Source organism: Mastigoproctus giganteus, chromosome 14 (assembly GCF_048544385.1).
Source record: "Mastigoproctus giganteus isolate SK-2022 chromosome 14, ASM4854438v1, whole genome shotgun sequence".
Classification (NCBI taxonomy): domain Eukaryota; kingdom Metazoa; phylum Arthropoda; class Arachnida; order Uropygi; family Thelyphonidae; genus Mastigoproctus; species Mastigoproctus giganteus.
In genome coordinates, this window is record NC_143588.1 from 51,838,582 (window position 1) to 51,860,039 (window position 21,458).

The following is a 21,458-nucleotide window of genomic DNA, read 5'->3' on the forward strand; positions in this document are numbered from 1 at the left end:
AAGTTCTGCAAATTGCAGTGGCTGGAGACTAGGCACCTGCACAGTGATCTGATTGAGGTGTATAAGGCCTTGAATGGGTTGAGCATGCTGAATTCTGATGGGATCCTTCCACTTGTTCAGATTACAAACCTAAGGGGGCATAAATTCAAATTAAGAAGAGACAGATGGAGAATAGATGTGCGGAAATTTGCCTTTAGCCAGCGGGTGGTTAATTGCTGGAACAAACTTCCATCTGTTGTTGTGGAAGTTGATAGGTTGAATAAATTTAAGGAGGAACTGGACAGGCATTTAGAGGGAATGGTGTGATTTTTTTTTTTTTTTTTGGCTGATGCTGCATAAGCTCATACACCTGCTTTCTTGCATCACATGCTACTACTACTACTACTACAAATATTATGAAACAATTCAGTTACAGAAAGAAGTTGTTTATGCATGGGTATGGCACTTCCATCATTTCTACTACGAAATGATGCCTAGATATTGCACTAGCTCAAATAAGTAACACTTCTCTGGTAGAGAAGACTACTCTTACTTATTAGTCTTCTCTACCAAAGAAGTGTTACTTATTTGAAGTAATGCAATACCTAGGCAACTCGTTGTGAAGGTGTTCAAAATATGATATAAATAAACGATGCATTCATACTACCTTCGTAGTAAAAATGATGAAAGTGCCATACCCATGCATAAACAACCTCTTTCATACTCTTAGACATTCAGTCAAGAAATATTTTTCAATGCAGTTACAGATTACAGAGAACAGAATGAAGCATTTTACCTAATTTGATTTTCTCAACTTTATGAAATGTTGAACTGCACACCTAGCAGCCAAAATTTATTAATGAGAAATACATAAGACTCAAGAAAGACTTAAATCTTTCATTCTTAGAAATACATTGCATGTTTAAAATTTTCAGAACTTTCAGTAGTTTTATTAATTTTGTAAAAAAGAGATAAACTATGCTATGATACTGAGACAGAGAAAAGGTCAAAATTAGCTAGAAAAAAAAGAAAGAAAGAAAAGAGAAAAAAAGAAGAGAAGAGAAGAGAGACAGATATAGTATAGCCAGTTTGAAGAGTTGGAAGCTATGAGTACAAGAAGCCTCCTCGAGAACTTCTTGAACAGTCAGTCATTTATAATTGAATGAAGGTTATGGACTTCATTAATGTGTTTTAAATTTTTGATTTAAATTTTTCCATTTCTTTCTATGCAGTATGCATCATCCTTTTGTTTGCAAATATCCAATTACAAAACACGTTTCATTCCACTTAAAATTGAAAAATTACACCTATATACAGTTCCTTTTATTAGTTTATATCATCTCCATAAACTGTAGCAGCATTTTATTATGTTTCCATAGTTCGCTCTTAAGATTATTACAAAATTTAATGTAATATGGACTATGGACTCTAGATGTGCGAATGTATCCCCAATTCACAAAGAGGTAACAAAGGGTGACTTGTTCAATAGACTGCTGTTGGAGATAAAATAATGGAGTCATTGGTTAAAGAAGTAATGCAGGACCATCTACACAGGAATACAGTTATAGTGCAGTCACAGCATGCATCTGTTAGTGGACAATCTTGTCTGACCAACAGAGAATGCTATAACACCGTAACAAAGGATATGGAAGCAAAAAATAATTTTGATGTCATGTACTTGGATTTCAGGAAGGCTCTTGATAAAGTTGCACATAAAAGACTGCTAAACAAACTGGGGCACTGTAGCATCAAAGGAAATTTACTGGTATGGATAGCTGAGTGGGAGAAGAAGCGGTTGTCAATAGGCACTGCTCTTCTTGAACTAATATTATTAGCAAACACCCAAGTGTCCAGAGGTGGGCCATTGTTGTTTTCTATGTTTATTAATGATTGAGGTCTAAGTTTCCACATGATATGGTTGTTGTGGCAGTTAATAACAGTAATCAGGGTATGAAACTACAACAAGATCTATAAATTAGACAGACAAGCTGAGAGTGGCAACTGAAAAGTTTAAAATTGACAAATGCAAGGAACTTCATATGGGTAGCAGTAACCTCAAATTAACATACCAACTATGTGGTAGCATATTCATGTTAATGGAGAATGAAAGAGACCTGGGGTTAATTGTGCAATCAGATATGAAGTTATCTCAGCAGTGCAGACAGGCTGCCAGGATAGCCCAGCCCATGGGGCTTTTATCAATGATACACAGGAATCTTGCCAGTAGAGAAGATGATTATTCTGTTCTACAAGGCAATGCTTACACGACACCTAGAGTATTGCATACACACCTCTGGAAACCTCGTTTGTGCAGAGAAGAGCAACAATATTAGTAAGGGAACAGAAAAGCTTCAGTTTTGCAAACTGCAGCATGCATCCGAAGACTAAATGGATGGAGTAAGCTCGATACCGATAGAATCATTCCACTCAATCAGACTACGCACATCCAGAGAATAAATTCAAATTAACAAAGATGGATAGATGTGTGGAAATAGTTAATCGGCCAGTGGATAGTTGATTGGAACAAAGTTCCATCTGATAATGTAGATGTGGGCACTTTGAATAAATTCCAGGAAAACTAGACAAACTGTTAAAGGAGGATAGACAGGTGATGTGAGAAGTGATTGGAGGGTTTTTTTTTTGGCTGTTTTTGTATAAGTTACTTTCTTTCATCATTTTGCCTACTAATATTTTTCATGTTCAGTGCAGGCAAAAAAAGAGAAAACTAAGTGTTCACTTAGAGTAGCTTTCTGTCAGACCATAGATAAGTTAAAATTTGATGTATTTATATTCTGCCTTGCTCACAATCCTTTAGTCCCACCCCTTGCATTCAAGAATTATAAGATCATTCATTGAAGTTTCTGATCAAAACTTGTAAATGGCATTCAATTATACACCAAATGCCAAATGAATAAGTTATACATTAGTTGAATATCACAGCAAAAAAAAAAAAAAAAAAATAGGAAGTGACTTTCTAATTACCTCATATTTTTTTTTCAAAGGGTGATAAGAAGTTAGCCCATAATTCATTTCAAAGGAGAATAATAGATTTATATCTTGTGGAAAAAATGCCATGTGCAACTGCTTATGAATTAATCATTTAATTAGTAATTTGGCAACTTGGGGAAGAAAAGGACATCCAGAGGTGATATTAAGCACAAGGCATGGACAACTAACCATAAAATACTGACAGACAGAAGACAACCCATTGTCATACAGCACATTACCTAATCTCTTCGTCAAATTCTAGAGAGTGAGGCTGAAGTCGCAAGTGGTTAGAGGAAAATTTGGGCTTCTATGACACAAAGAAAGCTGAGTGACAATTATTCAGAGAACTTCTACTGCCCACCAATGTCAGAAGAGTAGCAGAGTACAAGCCATACTTACTGCTGAACCTTTTTGACCACTGTCTTGCAAAAAGATCATTTCCACTTGATTGGAAGACAGCTAATCTTCAACTTCTCCTCAAGAATCCGAATAAACTACCACAACAGCCAACATCATACAGACCAATCGCCCTTCTAACTGTTCTCAGCAAACTCTCTGAGAGACTCATCTTCTTCAAAATTCATAGGTATTATACAAACACAAACCTACATGTCGATAACCAGTATGGATTCCGTCAGGGGCGCTCGACAGTAGACACACTAAATAACCTGATAACATCTGCTCAATCCACACCTGAAAAATACTTCCTTGTAATTGCAGTCGACTTCACCAGGGGGTTCGACTCACTTTGGTGGCTGAGCATCCTTGGCAGGCTCAGGCAAACACAGATTCCTCAAAATCTCTACTCCTGCATTAAAAACTATCTATGTGACAGATCTATCAGTGTAGAGACTTCCTACTCCAGGGTGATCAGAAAGACCATTTTCCACAAAGTTGGTCCTAGGACCAACTTTCTGGAACATGGTCCTGGATGAGTTCCTAAATCAAGGCCTTGGGCATGCTAAGTCCCAAGCCTATGCAGACAATTTGATCCTTTCCGTGCCTGCCAGCTCAAGAGCTAAGCTTCAAATTTCTGCTAAGTGAGTACTCTGGCTCCTCCACGAGTGGGCTACCCAGCACAACCTGACAATCTCGGCTGAGAAAACCTCCAGCATCCTCCTGAAAGCGAACCTAAGCTCAACCGGACCACCGCAGATTAAGATCAATGCCACAACCATCAAGCACCGCACTCTGTTTTACAAAGCAGTCTTTATTCCAGCCATCTCATATGCTGCAGGGGTGTGTGATCACCGGGCAACTATTGTCACAATCCAGAAGAAATTAGTCACCATTCAAAGAGCCGTGCGACTTACCATCACCAGAGCCTGCTGCACAGTGAGCACTCCTGCTCTCCAAGTCCTTGCTGGAGTCCTCCCTCTAGACCTTGAAATAATTAGATACGGCATATTGTATCATCTGTCCAAAGGGATCTCCACTGCCACCATTGGATTCACCACCAAATCAGAAATCAATCGCAAGACAGAGAAAAGATGCATTCTCTCTCACCTGCAGCAGGTATGGCAGGACATATAGAAGACATCCACTAAGGGAGCAATTACAAAAAAATTCATCCCTGAAATAATGTTCACATTCCCAAAAGCCCCAAGCTGGTTTTCCCCTGGCTTGTACATAACGTACCTCCTCACAGGCCATGGGTTGATACAAAAAAAATTAACGTCTCTGGGCATCACAGATGTGGCACAGTGGCACTGATGAGTCTTGGCACCATATAATGTATGACTGTCCTGACTATGAAGACTTGAGATCTATTCTGATCACAAAGATTATTAATTTGCCAAAGAACCAAGAACATATACTAATTCATACCCATGACAATTATAAATACTTCACCACTTTTGAACAGGATGTCTTCAACAGATGAAGTACATTAAGGAGCCTAAACCACCAAGGCCAATCAATACCTTGAGACAGATTCTGGGCACCCCTCTCCAGTAGTATCAACCACCAACCTCATTGAAGCTCGATTAGACTGAAATTCAGTTCCTTCATCCAAGTTCCATCAGGCTGATATCTGCAACTGAATCTGCAGGCAAGATCAACTGGTACATGATCCCACTCAAATCAAGACTCTAAACCCAGACACTAGAAACCAGCAGCTTTTCTGCCACAAGCCACATTGGCAATCAAACCAAGCACTCTAGCGTGGTTTTCTTTTACTCTCCTCCCCGGCCAGGGGAGGAATTGGTAGCTGTCTCCTCCTCCCCTGCCATCCCCTTCTTCTGCTTCGTGAGGCATGTGCTTGCCTATGACTTCCTGGGGTCACCTTCTCTATCGTCCCCGTACCTCTGTCTTTCCCCCCAGCCTTCAGCCTCCCACCCTATTCTGTCTAACTCACAGTGTACACCCCACACAATTTATCAATTAATAACATCCAAATTTAAACCATGCTTATATAAACCTCTCTTAGCCTTTTATATTCTAGTGTTAACCCCCTTTTTTTTTATTTATTTATTTTTATATATATATATTTTTTTTATTATTATTATTTTTTTTTTCCCACGTAGACCCCACTGGAATCTTTGAAAACTAAGTGGCAGAGCCTGCCAGAGCACACAAAAAATCTCTGGGGAGGCAGGCACCTGACCTGCCTCCCAGGGCCGGTAGGGTAACGGTAGGTCCCAATGGCTAAATGGTCAGAAGAACAATTGTACACAACACTACACATCTATCCCCTCCCCACACACTTTTTAAATCTCCGGCCTTCACAGAGTTCTGTGCTACACAAACAGAGTACACAATGTGGAGATGGGGGAAACCCCCTGGTGCCATCAGACAACTAACACACTTTGCACTTTACCCACCAATGTTTGATAACAAAAACAGATGCACAATGTAGAATGGAATGGTAGTCCAAAGCACACCATACCATGGATCAATGGAAATAAGGTCCTGTGGAACAATTTCACACCGCACATTCTTTCAGTCTGATACAAGTATTGGGTAGTGAGGATAACTGATTATGCTCACTACTTGAATGTATTGTCCTGACTGTGAAATTGGGAACAGGATATGACACCACAATCTTAGGTTTCCATTGGACTACATCCACCAGTTGCAATGCATGGAATTGAATGTCACAACCTACAGTGATGTTCTAGACAAATCCGTATGCCCTTCACATTGTGGCACTTTTATGGAAGCAACGCTTACACCTTCCAACATGACAAAACTATCTTAAATATCCCAAAGCAAGGATTGTGAATAGGTACTACTTTGAAGAGAACACCACAGTGGCCATCACAAAGCACCAAACTCATCTGAAGTGAATATCTTTAGGATAAACTGGATTGCACAACTAGGGTAAGGCCAAGATGGCTCTCTTTGCTAGTGGAGCTCATGAATGCTTCAAAGGAGAAGTATAAAATAGTAAAATACCTTCTACAGTGTGCCCTAAAGCAGTCATTATAGCCAAAGGTGAGCCAATATTCTATTAATTTTTTAATATGCACACACGACGAGAGAGACAGAGGGAATAACCCACTTTTTTTTTTTTTTTTTTTTTTAATTTCAAGAATCCACGGGTAGGGGAAGCAACAATAGTGAGGGAAAAGGTGATTTCAGTTAAATTATACTGATTTCTTATATTATCATTTAAGCACCAACTATATTTTAGTTTTTTCTTCAAAAGGAAATAATTAAATATCATTAAGAGAATCCAAATTGGAATATAATATTTATAAACAGGATCATTATAATCTGATATGTAAATGCATCACTATGTATGTAGCTATAATTGCAAACTGAAAGTTTTCTCACAAAAACATAGTACGTCATATTGTGGGATCAAATTACAAGCTAAATCTTTGAATAACTAGCACTCTCTCCCATACAGGTTAATATAGTCTTACTTATTATCTATGAGGGCATTAACCATACAATTCTTTTACACAACATTTCAGATTGCCTTTATAGATGCATATAGAAGAATATTTCACCTGTACTAATTGTACCATGTTATATATCACCCATAGCTTGAAGCTTTTTAGCTCAAAATTTATTCAGACAGAAATGCTTAATTAAATGAGGAGAAAGGCAGTAACAGAAAAGGAAAAAATTCATTCGTCCATATTTAAAAAAAATAATAAAAGGGGAAAAATAAGTGATTTTAGTTACCTGATGTTGATTTCTTGTGTCATCATCTACACACAAACTATATTTTGGTTTTCTTCCACGTTTTTTTGGTCCTGCTCCACATTTTACTTGGACCCTAGATTGAACATTTGTCGAGGTAGGAAGGTTAACAGTAGTACAATTATTTGATGTGCTAGAAGCTATATCAGGCTGAAATGAGGATTCCTGTTTCTTTATGCATAAATTTAAAGGGGCAGGCATATTGGCATCATCTTCATCAACAGTAGTTGCAGTTGAAACAATTTTTCCTGTTGATGGTATATGAGATGAGGAAAGAGAAGAAGCTGAATGGGCAGGACTAGGTGCTTGTTTGCTTGAAGAACTACTTCGGTTAGAACCAGTGAGTGAATTTTTTGTAGAGGTAGTTAATTTTTTTGCCTACATAAAGAAGTAAAAATTTTAGAAGTGCATATTTTTACTGTTTAAGAGAATATACATATTTTTATTTTGTTTCTCCTAATAAGCAGCTTTGCATACAGTCAGCATGAATGGCTATTTACCTTCTGAGTTCAAGACCTTTTGCAGCTAAGACAGATTTATCTTAAGACCATCTTACTTATCAAACCTAAACCATTCACACTCTCTGATGGTTTCACAGTATAGAAACTATCAGCAGGAAGTAATCACACAGTTCTAATTTAGAAAGTGAAGAAAAAGGATGCAGCTGTTAAATGTAAAGGCAAGGTTTTAACTTCAAGAAGTGGACCATGACTGTTTAAGACACCATATGGCCTCTTTCAACTGGGCAGTCAGCACAGAGGATGAATAGAAAGGATCTAGGGAATACATTTAAACAATTAGTTACAGGAGCAATGAATGCATATATAGAAGAAGAAGAATAAAAAATTAATCAGACTGGACCTTCGCATAACCCAAAAAACATTAAATAATCCACCTGATGTTCGTAATCAAGTGAAAAGGTACTCTGCAATGATCCTTACAGACAAAAGACACTCCATTGAGAGGAGAGGCTGTATGAGTGAGGATGAGCAGTATGAATTTTGCAATAATGAAATTACGGAACACAATTTTATTAGAAAAAATTGTTTAAAGATAATGGCAAGATAAGGCTCTCTGAATTTTTACCCATAATTTTACCCATATACCCATAATTTAGAGGGAGATGGTGAGAGAGTGAATCGAACAATAAGTTAATGAGAGTATCACTGCCAGTAAAGATTCCTCTGGATTGGAGAAGTTCCATACACCAATACATATAACTGACCAATAGTCTGACATCGGGGATGTGATAAAATCATGGAATCAATGACAGTGTAATACTCAGATATTCAGATAAAAAAGTAATTCAGAAAGACATGCAGCATAGTTTGTCTTAAGGAAAAAATCCTGTTTAACTAACATGGTCAGCTATTTTGACAATTACTCATGAGCTAGATTTAGGAAATAATTTCAAAAATTATTTATTTTGATTCAGTCCCTCTTGAGAGACAAGTCAATAAACGGGAACATGTTGTGAACATAGGATTGGATTGGAGAGTGACAGAAAAGCAGGAGGCACATGGTTGTGATTAATGTATACTCTTCAGAATGGTCTAATGTTAGAAGTGACTCTCCCCGAGCATTGGCCATGGGACCACAATTTCTAATTTTCATAAATGACATCAACAAAGCGATACATGGGTGTGTAAAATTTGCAGATGAGAGATTTTTAATGATTGTGACAACTGGCACCCCTCAAAATGACTTAGATAGGCATCAAGGAATAATCAATCAGAAAAGTAGCAGCTATTTTTTAAAATGACAAAATACCAGGTGGTCTTACACATGGACAATAAGCACCCCACAATAACTTGCAAGGGCTGAATTAAACACAATAGAAGGATATTTAGGAGTTACATACAGAAAAAAAATGAAGTTCTCTGTGCAGTGCAAACAGGTGATAAGGAAATTTTGTGGTGCTTTTCCATGATTTTTCAAACACCTGCTTGTAGATTATGGGAAGTCAGAACTTGGCAATGAAGCACCTTAGAGAAGAAATGACTGAGATCTATAAGGCTCTGGGAGGGAACATCAAAATGAATGAGTGCGAAATTTTTGCTGTTATAAATGTGCAATAAATTTGAATTATGGGAAAAGAGGTTTAGATAGGATTAGAATGTAGGAAGATTTCTTTTATTCAAAAATGTGTTATTTACTGAAATAAGTTAGGTCTGTGGGCAGTTAAGGCTGAGAGCCTGGGGAAACTGAAAGCTCAGCTGGAATTTGGGGAGTACAATGTGTACAGAAAGGATAGACCAGATAGAAATGGAGGAGGGGGTTATGCTGAAAGTTATGATTTTTTTTTTCTAAAAGAGCATGTTCAGGAGACAAGCGGAGGAAGTAACTCTTGATCTGATTGTCAGCAGTGATTATTCATGCATTAAGAATCTGCAGATAAAGGAATCACTAGGTGGCAGTGATCACACTGTAATGATGTGGGATTACTCAAAGATGTAACTACCATCAGGGATAAAGGGAATGGTTTTACTTTCAAAGAGGTGACTACAGTGGTCTCAGACAGTTTTTCAATTTTATACAATGGGACCAACTGATGTTACCAACCAACAGCAAATTCTAAATGGGAAGCATTCAAGGAAGAAATCTTGGAAGCTATTAGGATTTTTGTTCCAAATAAGAAATACTAGGATTTTTGTTCCAAATAAGTATTTCTTATTTGGAACAAAACTCCTAGTAGGTTTAGGCCTAAATGGATGGCAGATGAACTAATGACACTCATGGAAGAGAAACAAAATGCACAGGATGCATAAAAATTACAGGAGACAGAAATATGAGAAATCTTTGGCAAAGGATGCAAAGAATTCTTTCCTTATGAAAACTCTAGAAGCAAGGGGATGAATCACATTGGTCCACTTGATATCAGTGTTTCAAATGTTGATGTTTTTTCTCAGGAAGCTCACAAACTCGATGAGTATTTTGCATCTACAGTTAGACAGTTTATATATATGTATATAGTAAAGGAAGAAACAAAGAAAATAAGTAAACCTGTCGCCATAATTATGAGAGCATCTTTGGATTCAGGGAAGGTCCCCATGGACTGGATCTCCCAATTCACAAAGGGAGATCAAAAGGTGACGAGTGATTACGGACCTGTTAGTTCAACTTCTCTTCCGTAGAAGATAATGGAGCCACTGGTTAAGCAAGCTTTGCAAGATCATCTAGACAAGACTGCAGTAATAGTCCAGACACAGCATGGGTTTGTTAAGGGGAGGTCTTGTCTGACCAATTTGATTGTATACTACGATGTGGTCACAAAGGAACTGGATGCAAAAATTAATTTTGATATCATATACAGTAGACCCCCACTTTACAATTGATTCACTTTACAATCAAATCAGTTTACGATAGACTCTCCGTTCACTATATGATATATGGTAAGCGTCGGTCATTGTGATCACATTTGCAAATTGAATTTTATTTTTATTAAATGGCGATTTTCATAAACAAAAATAGGAGGAATATTATTCACAGGCTATAAAAGAAAAGATATAAAGCACAAATTTATTATATTGCCAATTAACAAAATTAAACAATACGTGAAAATGGGAAGAATATTATCTACATGTTACGAGGGGAGGTCTTGTCTGACCAATTTGATTCTATACTACCATGTGGTCACAAAGGAACTGGATGCAAAAAATAATTTTGATATCATATACAGTGGACCCCCACTTTACAATTGATTCACATTACGATCAAATCAGTTTACGATGGACTCTCCGTTCACTATATGATATGTGGTAAGCGCTGCTCATTGTGATCACATTTGAAAATTGAATTTTATTTTTATTAAACGGCAATTTTTATAAACAAAAATAGGAGGAATATTATTCACAGGCTATAAAAGTAAAGATATAAAGCACAAATTTATTACATTGCCAATTAACAAAATTAAACGATACGTGAAAATGTGAAGAATATTATCCACAGGTTACGAAAATAAAATTACACTAATGTACATAGCTTAATTTCTATTGTAATATGTACATGTTAATTGATATTTCTGTTCACTAACTTTTTTTTTTTTTTTTGTTGTAAAATTTAAAACAGTAAAAATGATAACCAATCAATAAAAAAAGAGCATGGCACACACAAATTGCAACTAACACAATAAGCGCAAGTCAGATATGGAGTAACAAGTTTACGAATTTTAAAATGTAGGAGTGAAGAGAAGATTCTGAAAACTTATTTTATGTTTTTTATATGATTGAAGAGGAAGCAGAAACACATTTCACTATAATAACGTAAAAACCCACAGAATTCCAGCTATAGGTATTATCGCAAATGCAATAAGATCAAGTTTGCTACTCGTTTATAATAGATTGCACTAACAGAAAAGCCCAATGAACAGGAAACTGCAAATTGTTTTTATTGTTTTATTGTAGCAACCTCCAGAAATGTGGTTTAGAAAAATATCACAAAGCAGTTCAAAATTAATTTTTATAACTGAACATATGATAACGATTAAAGTATAGTGCATATTAATGATTTGAATTGGTTTTCTGAAACCTGATTCTAGTAAAAGGGCTGATTCTATTAACCAGTGACCATGTTAAGAGGTTCTTAACTTATTTCAATTTATGATGGGCTTTGCTTACGATTGTCTCCAACAGGACTATGTGGTCCTGCCTCTCAGCCAATAGCAGCCTTCGTAAACGTGTTCCTGCATGTTTAGAGTAGTATAGCATTAAGGGAAAGTTTCTGCTATGGATAAAGGGATGGTTGAGTGGGAGAAGACAGAGTAGTAATCAATAGACACTTCTTTTCATGGACTATTGTCATTAGTGGGGCCCCCAGGGTTCGGTGTTGGGACCATTGTTGTTCTGTATATTTATTAATGATATTGATGAAGGATATATCAGGTTTAATGTCCAAGTTTGCAGACTATATGAGGGTAGGTAGGGTTGTTCATGATAAGGACAGTATGCTACTGCAACAGGATCTAGAAAAGTTGGGTAGATAGACAGGTGGCAAGTGAAGTTTAACATTTACAAATGCAAAGTACTGCTTATCGGTAGCAGTAACCCCAAAGTAACAGTACTACACTCAAGCTAGCAGAGAATGAAAAAATACCTGAGTGTAATTGTGCAGTAACATATGAAGTTTTCTGAGCAGTGCAGACGGGCTGCAAAGTAGCTCATGGAGACTTGTCAATGATATAGAGGAATTTTGCTAGCAGGGATAAGGAGGTCATCATCCCCTTGTATAAGGCAATGGTCAAGTCGCACCTTGAGTACTGTATAAAGGTCTGCAGGTCTCATTTTAGGTAGAGCTGATGGAACAAGTACAGAGAACGGCAACGAGATTGGTGACTGGGACAAAGGGTTGCACTTACCAAGAAGGGCTTAAGTTATGCAAATTGCAGTGTCTGGAGACTAGGCACCTGCGAGGTGATCTAAATAAGGTGTATAAGGGCTTGAATGGTTTGAGCAAGTTCAATGCTAATGAGATTCTTCCTTTAGTTCAGATTACGCACCTGATGGATCATAAATTCAAATTGAGGAAAAATAGCTGTAGAATAGTTGTGTGGAAGTTTGCCTTTAGCCAGTGGGTGGTTGATTGCTGGAGCAAACTTGTTTTCTTGAATCATATGCCTCTACTAATGCTAATGCTATGTGAGAAGAAAAAATATCTGTGTGAAGGTAGTTTATTTCCTTTTTTTAATTTTAACTATTTATATATTTTATTTTTTATTGTAATTATTATTTTTTGTTTGCTATTATTAATCTTTTTTGTTGGCTTGGGCTGTTGCAGCAAAAAATCTGCATCTTGCTTGTACTATTTGGTTAATACCACTATTCTCTGTCCACTTCCCATATCAGTGAACATTAGCCAGTGAACTAACCATGACATTTACAAAAGGTGGAGTGTAAAATTTCAACAAAAAAGGTGGCTGAAATTGTAACACAAACCTGACCAGAACACTGTAACAAAAGCTTATAGTCCTTGGATTGTGTGAGATACAAGAAACAAAGGATAACAAGAGTAATAGTTCATAATTTGGATGCTGGACAACCTAATTCTCAACCACCAGATACATGGGATGAATAGTTAACACCGTTGGCACAGATTTTCTAGGAACAACTTTCCTGAGGGTCAAAGAGTGAGGTGGAAATGCAGGGTAGGTGGGGAGAGACGTAGTTATAAGGCTTAGGTATGAAGGGTTTCAGCCACTATTGTGAGGGACAATTACCCTACCCTTCTTTCTTCTGTTCATTATCAGTTTGAACAAAGGTAACATTTAAATATTCTATTGTTACGAACCATCGGTGAAAAGTAGAGACGCTAAGACTTCAGCAATGTTCCTTTTTTGAACATATTTTTGAACACTGTTTGAAATAATGTTCAAAAATATATAGCATTAATTAACATAAATGAAAAGGTGAACATAATTAATCACAAATACTTGGAAAGATGTTTCCTCCAGCTGTTATCACAATAGTTCAGTTTAGCTGTTCATGACAGTAAGTTTCCTTCAAAGTCTTCACTATATGCAACAGACTTTTGGTTTTCTCTATTTATAAGCATCACCGATAAACATAGTACAAATATATAATTTGAAAAACATAACTTGAATGAAATCCCAAAAATACCTTTGTAGTAGCCTAGAAACTTTTTTAATGTAAAACTATTAAAAAGTTTCTATAATTATAATTGCTTTTATACATAAATAGGGTCAAACTGATTGAAATCAATAACATGAAGAATCTTTCCACAGAATCTTAACAACAAGAATCTTTCATTTCTCAAGTGTATGTAATAATTACCATGGTTCCTAAAATTTATCAGTATACAACAAAAAAAAAAAAAAAAAAACATTTATAATTTTCCCATCAACCATATTATTTCAAGACAATAGATGGCAAAATTGTCTATGACCATATGTACATATATGCCAACTATCCCGTTACTGTGTGTTTTAGTCTAGTATCCAATGTTTTACAAATACTGTTATATACTATTTTGAAAACATTACACAATTACCAATGAATAAAAATGCAATATATTCTGAGTCTTTGTAATAGCATAGATAATATCGATTTGTAAAGTAAACACTGCAATTACATTGGTCTACATATAAAATGTTATGAAAATGAAAGTACCCAATCTTGACTAAATTCATGCTGCTGAACATGAGTTACATTAAAATTCCTCGATTGGCTCTTGTTTTTGAATTACAGTTGGGGTATATTAGCAAGTTACTTTACATTATCAAATATGGCTCTCAGCAAAACACATGGCAACACCGCACTTTCAGTACCACCACACTCTTATCGTGTGATCAGCAACTGTTGCCTTGCTCTGCATCGTGTGATAAGTTGCTGCCTCAAAGGAGTCGACTCTGTTGCAGTAATCCTTGAATATGGATAGGTACTGGATGATTTGTTCTCAGTTAATGGTTGTTCTCTGAGATGAAATTCTTACTTTTTGCACAATATTTGTGTTGTGTAAGATTAATATGCCCGTAATTGTGTAAATATTCTGGATGACTTCTGTTATTTAAGTGGAGAAGTCATGTTAACTTCAAGAAAGCTTCCCTTAACTCAAGCCATAAAAAAGGCCTACTTGTACTTTGGGTGTAAAGTAGGCGACCAAGACAAGAACTGGACTCAACACATATGCCACACTACCTGTTCATCAAAACTCAACTTGTGGGCGAATCGAAAGGGACATTTTATGCCTTTCGAAGTGCCTATGATATGGAGGGAGCCAACAAATCATGTCACAGACTGTTCCTTCTGTATGGTGCCTCCTATTAGAAAAGGGGTAACAATGAAGAAAAAGTGGACAGTGACATACCCAAGTATACCATCTGCAATTCTTCCCATGCCTCATGGTCAAGTACTACCTATTATTAAACCACCCAACCATTTTCTGTACACTCTGATGAAGATACTGATGAACATCAACTTGATAAACATGCCTATGTCAAGGGATCCACCATTTGGTCCAAAACATTATCCTTCTGAACCACATAAGATCACAGAAAGTGAGCTTAATGAGCTAATCAGGGATCTCTAACTGGCGAAGAATAAGACAGAGCTTTTGGCCTCGATGCTACAACAGTGGAATCTTCTAGATCATTCTGTGAAAGTTACATTTCATACTCATAATAAAGACTATGATAAATTCTAACAAAAGAAGGTGAACTCACTGTTTGTAAGGATGTTGATGGTCTACTGGCAGCAATGAACATAAGGCACATTCCAGAAGAATGGCGACTACTTATAGACGCTTCTAAGGTTAGCCTTCAGGCTGTGTTATTACACAATGGAAATATGCTACCTTCAATACATCTTGTGTATGCCGTCCACAAAAAAGAAACATATGCAAACAGGGAGAACATCTTCTTAGGTGTACACTATCAGAAGTATCAGTGGCGATTTAAAGGTAATCACCATTTTATTAGGACTACAAAAGGATTACACTAAGTATTGTTGCTTTCTCTGCAAGTAAGATAGCCGTGCCAAGGATATGCAATACGAGAAGAGGAATTGGCCTCAACGAAAATCATTAACACCTGGAGTGAGGAATGTAGCATTTGAACCACTGGTAGATCCAAATGAAGTTTTGCTTCCAACACTCCACAAACTGGGATTTGTGAAAAATTTCGTGAAGGCTTTGGAAGTTAACTGTCATGCATTCACATACTTGCAAGACGAATTCCCAAGACTTAGTATAGAAAAGATTAAGGCAGGTGTTTTCACTGGTCCACAAACAAGGCAACTTTTCAAAGACGAATAGTTCCAATGTGTCCTTAGTGATAGCGATAAATCAGCATGGAAAGCCTTTTGAAATGTTTCGACTTGTTTTCTAGGAAATGTTACACTACAGGCAGATTGGGGAATATCTCATTACTTCTTAAGAAAAACTGGGGTGCAACACGTCATCGAAGATGAATTTCTTGCACTCACACCTGGATTTCTCCCCAGCAAACTCTGGTGCCATCAGTGAAGAACATGGCGAGCACTTTCATCAACACATCACAGCAATTAAACAAAGATACAAAAGCAAATGGAGTGCTGTCATGTTAGCCGATTATTGTTGGGTGGTGAAAAGGGATGCTCCCGAAGCTGAATACAAGCGAAGGGTGAAAAGGTCCCGTATTTGATACAGGTATGTTCGTAGCTACATCTTACTGCCATATAAATATAAAAAACTATATTTGTCGAAAACAAGAGCCAATCTGCCATTTTAAGCACTATTTCTGTGTTTAGCACCCCAAAATCTATAAGGTAATCTTACTTTCATGCCCGTAACAAGATATGACCCAAAATTTGTTGTTCAGTGTTAAGAAACCTGAAGAACATAAAAAGGAGCAGTGTAAATACTATTTTCCAAAAATGTAAATTCAGGTGAATGATTACTTAAGGCATCCTGAAATTTAATAAATAACTGCTGGGATGACAATATGCATATCTATATCTCCTTTGTAACAATCAGTTATAGATAGGGCTAAACACACCTATAAAACATCATACAACCAACTATATACCTGAGATTCTGACTTAAGCAATGAGCTTTCCTGAGAGGCTTGTTTTAATTCCTGAACTTTTCTTCTCAATTCTTGCTGTTGTTTCTTTAGTTTTGCTAGCTGCCGCTGTTGCTTTTCCCTTTCTTCATCATCATCATCTTCACTAGAACCACTGGAACCACTACTGCTTACACTACCACTGCTACCGCTGCTGTTATTGCTATCACTTCCACTACTTGTACTACTTGAATCATCAGTGTGGCTTTCACTTTCTGTACTCAAATCATGACTGGATGATTTCTGTAAAGTAACAAAACTGGGTAGTTTTCAAACATTTGTCATAAATATGTTTTACAAAAATGCTTGGTAATTCCTGATATACAATCCAAACAGTTACTACACAAATTAGATCATCAATCATTCTTAAGCCAGAAAAGATCATATTTGCATAAAGTGACCAGACATGCCGGATTACGCGGGACAGTCCCGGATTTAAGTTGTTTGCCCCACATTACAAACTGTCCCAGATTGGACATGTAGCCTCCATACTTATATCACGAACCACAATTTTGCATTTTTTATTTTATTCTGCATCCTTGCATTATCTGTGGGAAAAAGCTTTGAATACATTTCAATAAACAATAAAATGAAGTGAATTGATGTGGATGAGAAAGAAAATGGGCTTTTTGACAAGATATCCTATTTAAAAAAAATATGCTGATGACTCAAAAATAAAAGAATGGGATGACGCAAGAATGCCAACAGATATGAGGTGAGTCAAAATATTTAAACATTTTTAACACAAGGGACATACCATGCAGGCATTTGAAAAGAGTAATTGGATTTGCTTTATGTTTGCCAGTGGTGCAACGGAGAAAGAGTTTTTTCTGTAGTAAATAAGTTGTGGACATGACTGTAGAAACACTGAAAGCAATACTACAAGTTAAGTGCAATTTTGTTAATTCTTGTGAACAATTTTACAAAGAAATAGGAAATAATGAAGAATTAAGAAAAATTCACTCCGTAGAAAAATATAAAATAAAAATGACAGAAAAATATAAGGGAGGGGGTAAAGAAGAAAAGGGTAGTGTTGAAGCAATGTTCCTAAAATAATTTAGAAATCAAGCCAATTATTTAATTTATATTGTTTTTATTGTTAAAAGTAGTATGCATTTTTATTATTATTAATTCACAGTAATACCTGCATAATACAGGTATTCCTGTGAAATGAACCAAAATATATAGGAAAATATAAATGAATAAATAAAGATAGGCTATGTTGTTGTTTTTTTTATTTTAAGTGTGATATTTTATTTTATAAGTTTAATTCAAAGAATTTAATTTATATTTTAAATGCGAATATTTTTTCTAAATAAAAAATTTTAAAAAATCTATGTGTATATTGTTTTCAGTTGGCAGGGGGGGGGGGGTTGTAAAATTGATTTCCTGCATTGGAATACTAAGGGTCTGGTCACTTTATATTTGCAGGAAATTTATTAGCCCTAAAGAAAACACTACTTATTATTAATAATATATTTTTAATAATATAATGGATTTAACATGCACAATTAACTTACAGTCTGATCGCAAAACTGGACATTCCAGCACAGAGCTTGCCAAAGATAGAATGATTCATACTACATGAAGTGTGGATTTTACATACTACTTCACTTTAGAAAATCACTTTTAACATTACAAGAACAATGTTTGTATGTTGTAGAATATTCATAATAAATTGTTTAAAACAATATGATATGAAGTTTCTACATAAGCATGTTAAAGATTTGCAGAATACATTTTTGATTTCTAGTACAGATAAAGTGATTAAGAATTTTAGTATAATTTGTAAAAAAAAAAAAAAAAAATTCATGTAGACATATTAAGGAAAGAACTGAAAACCTATAAGTAACCATATGCCAAGCAAACCCATAAGATAAGTTTTCACAATTAACACCACATAGGGAATGTGATGCTGCTGCATTGAATGCAGAGGAACATTCCATGCACAAAATAACTAAAAGGACTCACTGGCATCATTCTAAAGTTGCATGTTTATTACAAAAATTATCAGAAACTGGCAGAATAAACGGAAAAAAAGGAAAACAATGTCCAGAAATATCTTCTGCAGGGCAGGACAGATTTCTGGTCGATCTGTGTGTCCAAAACAGAAGATCCTCATGGACAGATCTCAAAACAGCATGAGAGAAAGAGGATACAAGAGAAAAGGCAAGTACTGCTATAGTGCTTAGCTGCCTTTTCTCACCCTGACTGGTAGGATGTTGCCCAAGAAACAAGACACTTTTGATGGAAAAAAAAAAAATGAAAACCTGGCATCTAAAGTGGGCAAAAAGAGCATGGTACTTGGTGTGAGGATCAGTGGAAAAGTGTTATTTTCTCTGTCAATCAAAATTCACCTTGCATGGTTCAGCCAGCCAGCAGACAGATAAAGAGAAAAAGAATTTCATCCTAACTGTATCATCTATACAGTGAAACATTTATCAAATAATATGGGGTTGTATTTCACATAGAAGAGTTGGTAATCTTGAATTTGTGAAGGGTACAGTAAATGCTGAGGTGTACAAGGGCATTCTTGAAAGTTACTTCCCGCAATTAGTATTCACTATGGGGATTTTCTAATTGCATTTTTCAGGATAACTCTGCTTCATGTCAGAGCCAAAACCATTAAGCAAAAGTTTTAAATTTATGAAATGTTATAAAAAATAGAATTTATTTCACTATCTTTACTGTCCACGATTGCAAAAAGGGTTGAAGGATAAATCAATTCACACAATCACATAGCCTAGGAACAGTCCAGAACTCAATCCAATCCAGAGTTGTTGTTGTTTTGGTTTTTAGGAGCATTAGCAACTAAGGCCATATTGCTCCGGGATATGCGGAGGTCATTCCCTTAACCTTTCCGCATCCTCCATATTTGGTGATCACAGGCTCGAACCCTGGTCTAATCAAGAAGTTTATGCTACGCACTGCTGCTCCTGCCCATCCGGCTATGGAGGTGCCAACCCTAAGCTCAATTACTGGAACAAAATGGGTGTTTTAGTCACACAAAAGAAACAAAAAAACACTAGAAAGCTGCAAGAGACATCAATCCACGTTTGGTACCATGAGATTTACCAGAAATACATTCGGAACCTTATCTAGTCAGTGCCAAGAAGATGTGCAGCAATTACCAAAGAAAGAGGTGGGCCAATGAAAGATTGGTATTAATTTTATTGTGTTTTCTGGTTATATAGTATTAGTAATGGCCGCATGGTGCAAGAAAGCCTATGGCTTATGCTGCACCAGCCAAAAAAAAAAAAAAAAAAAAAAAAATCCGAACAAAACAATGATAAAAACAACAAAAAATAAATAAATAATAATAATTAATTTTTAAAAAAAAAAAAAAAGGAAATTAAACCTATCATCCTATGCGCTTCCCTTACCCAAAAGTACTATCCAGATGACCTTTGAATTCCCCCAAACTGTCAGCCTCTACCACCCATGTAGGCAACTTATTGCCGTATTTTATAACTCGCTGGCTAAAATAAAACTTCCTGCAGTCCAATCTAAACGTTTCCCCCATAACTTGAATTTATGTCCCCTAGTTCTAGCATCATTTATAATCTTGCAAATTTCATCCTCATTCATTTTATTGATGCCTCTCAGAGCCTTAAACAGCTCAATCAAATCTCCTCTAAGGTGTCTACTTTCCAAACTCTGCAACGCACATATTCAAAGTCTTTCTTCATAAGGACACCCTTTTGCCGATCTCACCAGGCGAGTTACCCGTCTTTGCACCCTTTCAAGAAGCTCTCCCTTAAGATTATAGGGTATATTCCATCAACTCCAGTAGCCTTACTAGTCTGTAGGCTCGAAAGTTTTTTTCATTAAATAAAATTGCGAAATTTCAATATCATTAATTACATATTTTTTAACTTCGCTCCCACAATTTCCCATTGCCACAAAATGTTTTTCATTTGTAAATATCGATGCAAAATAACTGTTGAGTTCATCTGCAACGGCAGCTGGTGTATTTAATACTATCCCCTTTCCCTTACGTAAAGGTCCGATCTGGTTTGTCCTGCTCTTCTTGGCATTTATATATGTGAAGAATTCTTTATCCCCCTCTTTGCTCTGTTTGCTAGTGATTTCTCATAAACTGCCTTTGCCTGTCGAAACTTTTCTGTGGCTCTATTACACATCACCTTGTAGCTGTTATAGGCTTCAGTACTCTTTATTGCTCTGTAACCTTTCCATGCCACCTTTTTCTGCTCAAGTAATGTGGCAACTTCACTATTCATCCAACTTGGAACCCTCCTCGTGGAGTATTTTTTTAATGGTATATACGCATTCAAGGCCTCTGTGATTAATGTTTTAAAAGCGTACCACAGTTCAATTGTATTCATTCTCTGTGTGATATCTTCACAGTTAATAGAGGCCATGTAGTACCTTTAGGCATCGTAATTTCCTTTTTTGAAATTAAAACCCATTCCTTTGCCTTTTACTTCTACTACCGCTCTCGTCATCATCCACCGTAGAACTCAGTGATCACTTCCTGCTACTGGTTCTCTACTGTCAGCCCTGTTATGTCATCTGATTAATGTGTGATGATGAGATCTAGGATATTCTTTTCTCTAGTACTTTCCCTGACATGCTGATACAAATAACAGTCATCTAGTTGATTTAAAAATTTTGTTCCCCATGTCGAGTTTCCTTCCCATTTATTCCAATCAATTAGAGGCAAATTGAAATCACCCTTAATAAGGCATTGACGCTTACTTGCCCATTCCATTTGCATGTAGAGGCTTTTGTCATAATCTTCACAATCACCTGGTCTGTAGATTACTCC

General features: G+C 36.3%; 1 protein-coding gene across 1 annotated transcript in view; it reads right to left on the reverse strand.

The window, feature by feature from the left end:
- Positions 1-21,458, reverse strand: part of tou (bromodomain adjacent to zinc finger domain 2B toutatis) — a 914,913-nt gene that overhangs the window by 621,517 nt on the left and 271,938 nt on the right. Inside the window, 2 exon segments of the mRNA XM_090388865.1 lie at positions 7,102-7,497; positions 16,634-16,912. Coding sequence (XP_090244991.1) covers positions 7,102-7,497; positions 16,634-16,912 — 675 coding nt within the window.